The 1,931-nt window shown below is 48.5% G+C and overlaps 1 protein-coding gene across 8 annotated transcripts in view; it reads left to right on the forward strand.

The window, feature by feature from the left end:
• The window catches only part of dab1a (DAB adaptor protein 1a), a 52,494-nt gene that overhangs the window by 41,234 nt on the left and 9,329 nt on the right, over positions 1 to 1,931 (forward strand). For all 8 annotated transcript variants that reach the window (XM_023415774.2, XM_023415777.2, XM_023415779.2 and 5 more), the window contains 2 exons: positions 1,213 to 1,275; positions 1,399 to 1,495. In XM_023415774.2, the coding sequence (XP_023271542.1) occupies positions 1,213 to 1,275; positions 1,399 to 1,495 (160 nt within the window). The remainder of the gene's footprint in view (positions 1 to 1,212; positions 1,276 to 1,398; positions 1,496 to 1,931) is intronic.

Raw genomic sequence — 1,931 nt, forward strand, 5'->3', positions numbered from 1 at the left:
AGCCCCCCCCCCCCCCCCCCCCCCCAGTTACGCACATTAATAAAGCGTTCATGACACATAAAGGATATGGAGTCAGGTGGACAGAAAGTCTATAATTGTCCATCGTCCTGAGCCGTTTGATGCCTCGCTCCAGAGCCGCTGCTTTCTGTTCTGAACAGATCGTCTGACTCAGAGAACTCAGTGCCACAGCGTTCAGTAACCACTGAGGGAAACTGGTGTATTTTAGGTCAAGAACAGTGTTTGTTAAAGTGTGTTTTGAGAATTTAATCCCATGTATATCCTGTTATCAGTCCCTGTGGATGAACCGTTTTGTGTATCTCGGGTATCAAGCTTATCGTCTTGTTGAGTTGATGTTTATCTGCTACGCTAGACTCTGCAGCAACAATAGTCCATATTCCCGCCTCCCGTCCTCCTCCCTTTGTTAAAGAACCCTAGCATAGCCGTTCAGATCCATAACTGTAAAACGCCATGCTCACAGATCCATTTTCTGATACACGTAAAAAGAACTTTATGGACTATGTGTGACCTACACGAGCGAACGAGGAGGAAGATATTCTAAGAACATTCATTATCTCTGAAGAAATTATCCGCATCCGTGATTTATGCAAATCTCTGACCATGTATTCAAGGCTTAAATTCCTTTATCGACTAAAAATAGTTTCCTTCACTTGCCACCGGCCTAAAGATATTATTAATGTGCAAAAAAAAAAAGGGAAGATACTAAAGAGAAGGATCATGGGAAACTGTGAAAGGACACAGAATGATACAGAACCAATTCAGATCAGGCTGCCGTCTTTGATAGTTGTTCCCTCTGAGGCACTTCACACATCTACAAGAGGGAAACATTAATGACTTGTCCAGAAGAAGGCAGGGGTACAGTAATGATGGGGGGGGGTCTGTGTTTAGAGCAGCTACTGGAAAGCACCTTTTATCTGGAGCAGATGACAAAGATTGTGTTAAGTCTTGGTAGGTATGTCATCATAGTGGATCATTTCATCTCATTATGCCATCTCTCCTCACCCCTCTGTCACCCCCTCTGCGTTGCTGCCACAGCGCCGAGGTAAGTACCACAGACCCACCGAGCCGGCGTCGTGCTGCATGCGGTGTGTGATGCATGTTGCACTGGAATGGAAACGGCGTCAGATAACGTACATACTGTCACGGCGTGGCCACTGCTCCTGACTGCTGCTGTGTGCTCTCTCTGCTTCTCAGAATATCAACCAGTTAGAGATTTTCGGAGACATGTCCACACCCCCTGACATCACCTCCCCATCGGTGAGTAGCCGTCACACACACACACACACACACACACACTGTTTACATCTTACCAGCATTTCCACTGAGCTGTCTCCTCTTTGTTCTTCCTCACACCGCGACCTCCAATCACAACCGGCGCAGACTCCCGCCTCTCCAGCCAACACCCTCGACCCCTCGCAGGGCCTGCAGCCTCCCACAGAACTGTTTGCTCCCTTCAATCCTGCGTCTGTGCCCTCAGGTAGGACCTTGTTCATTTTCTGCTAAAATACACCTCTGCTACAGGGGAAGAGAAACAAGCACAGCGGGGGGAGAGGGGGGGGGGGTCGAGAGAAGCGATGAAGGGGAGGCAGGAGAGAGAGAGAAGAAGATTCAGAGGATGAGAAGGGAGGAGGAGGGGGAGAGATAAATATAGAGGGATGCAATAGAATTGAAATGTAGATGAGGGGAGGGGAACGAGGAGAAAAGGTGGTGATGGTTGTGTGTTGAATATGAAATGCGTCATTAGCTTCGCTGCTGATTTACCTGTGGCTGCTGAGGCGAGCGCGGCGGTCAGAGCAAAGTAATAAAACACGCTGAGATGATTGTGGAGAAGACTCCTCGGTATGCACACGGCCTGCGGGATTCACACACTTCATAATGTTTCTGCCTCTCCTTCTTTACTCCCCCTCCTCACC

Source organism: Seriola lalandi, unplaced genomic scaffold (assembly GCF_002814215.2).
Source record: "Seriola lalandi dorsalis isolate HSWRI2012SDOR001 ecotype SW California unplaced genomic scaffold, Sedor1 jcf7180002054558, whole genome shotgun sequence".
Taxonomy (NCBI): domain Eukaryota; kingdom Metazoa; phylum Chordata; class Actinopteri; order Carangiformes; family Carangidae; genus Seriola; species Seriola lalandi.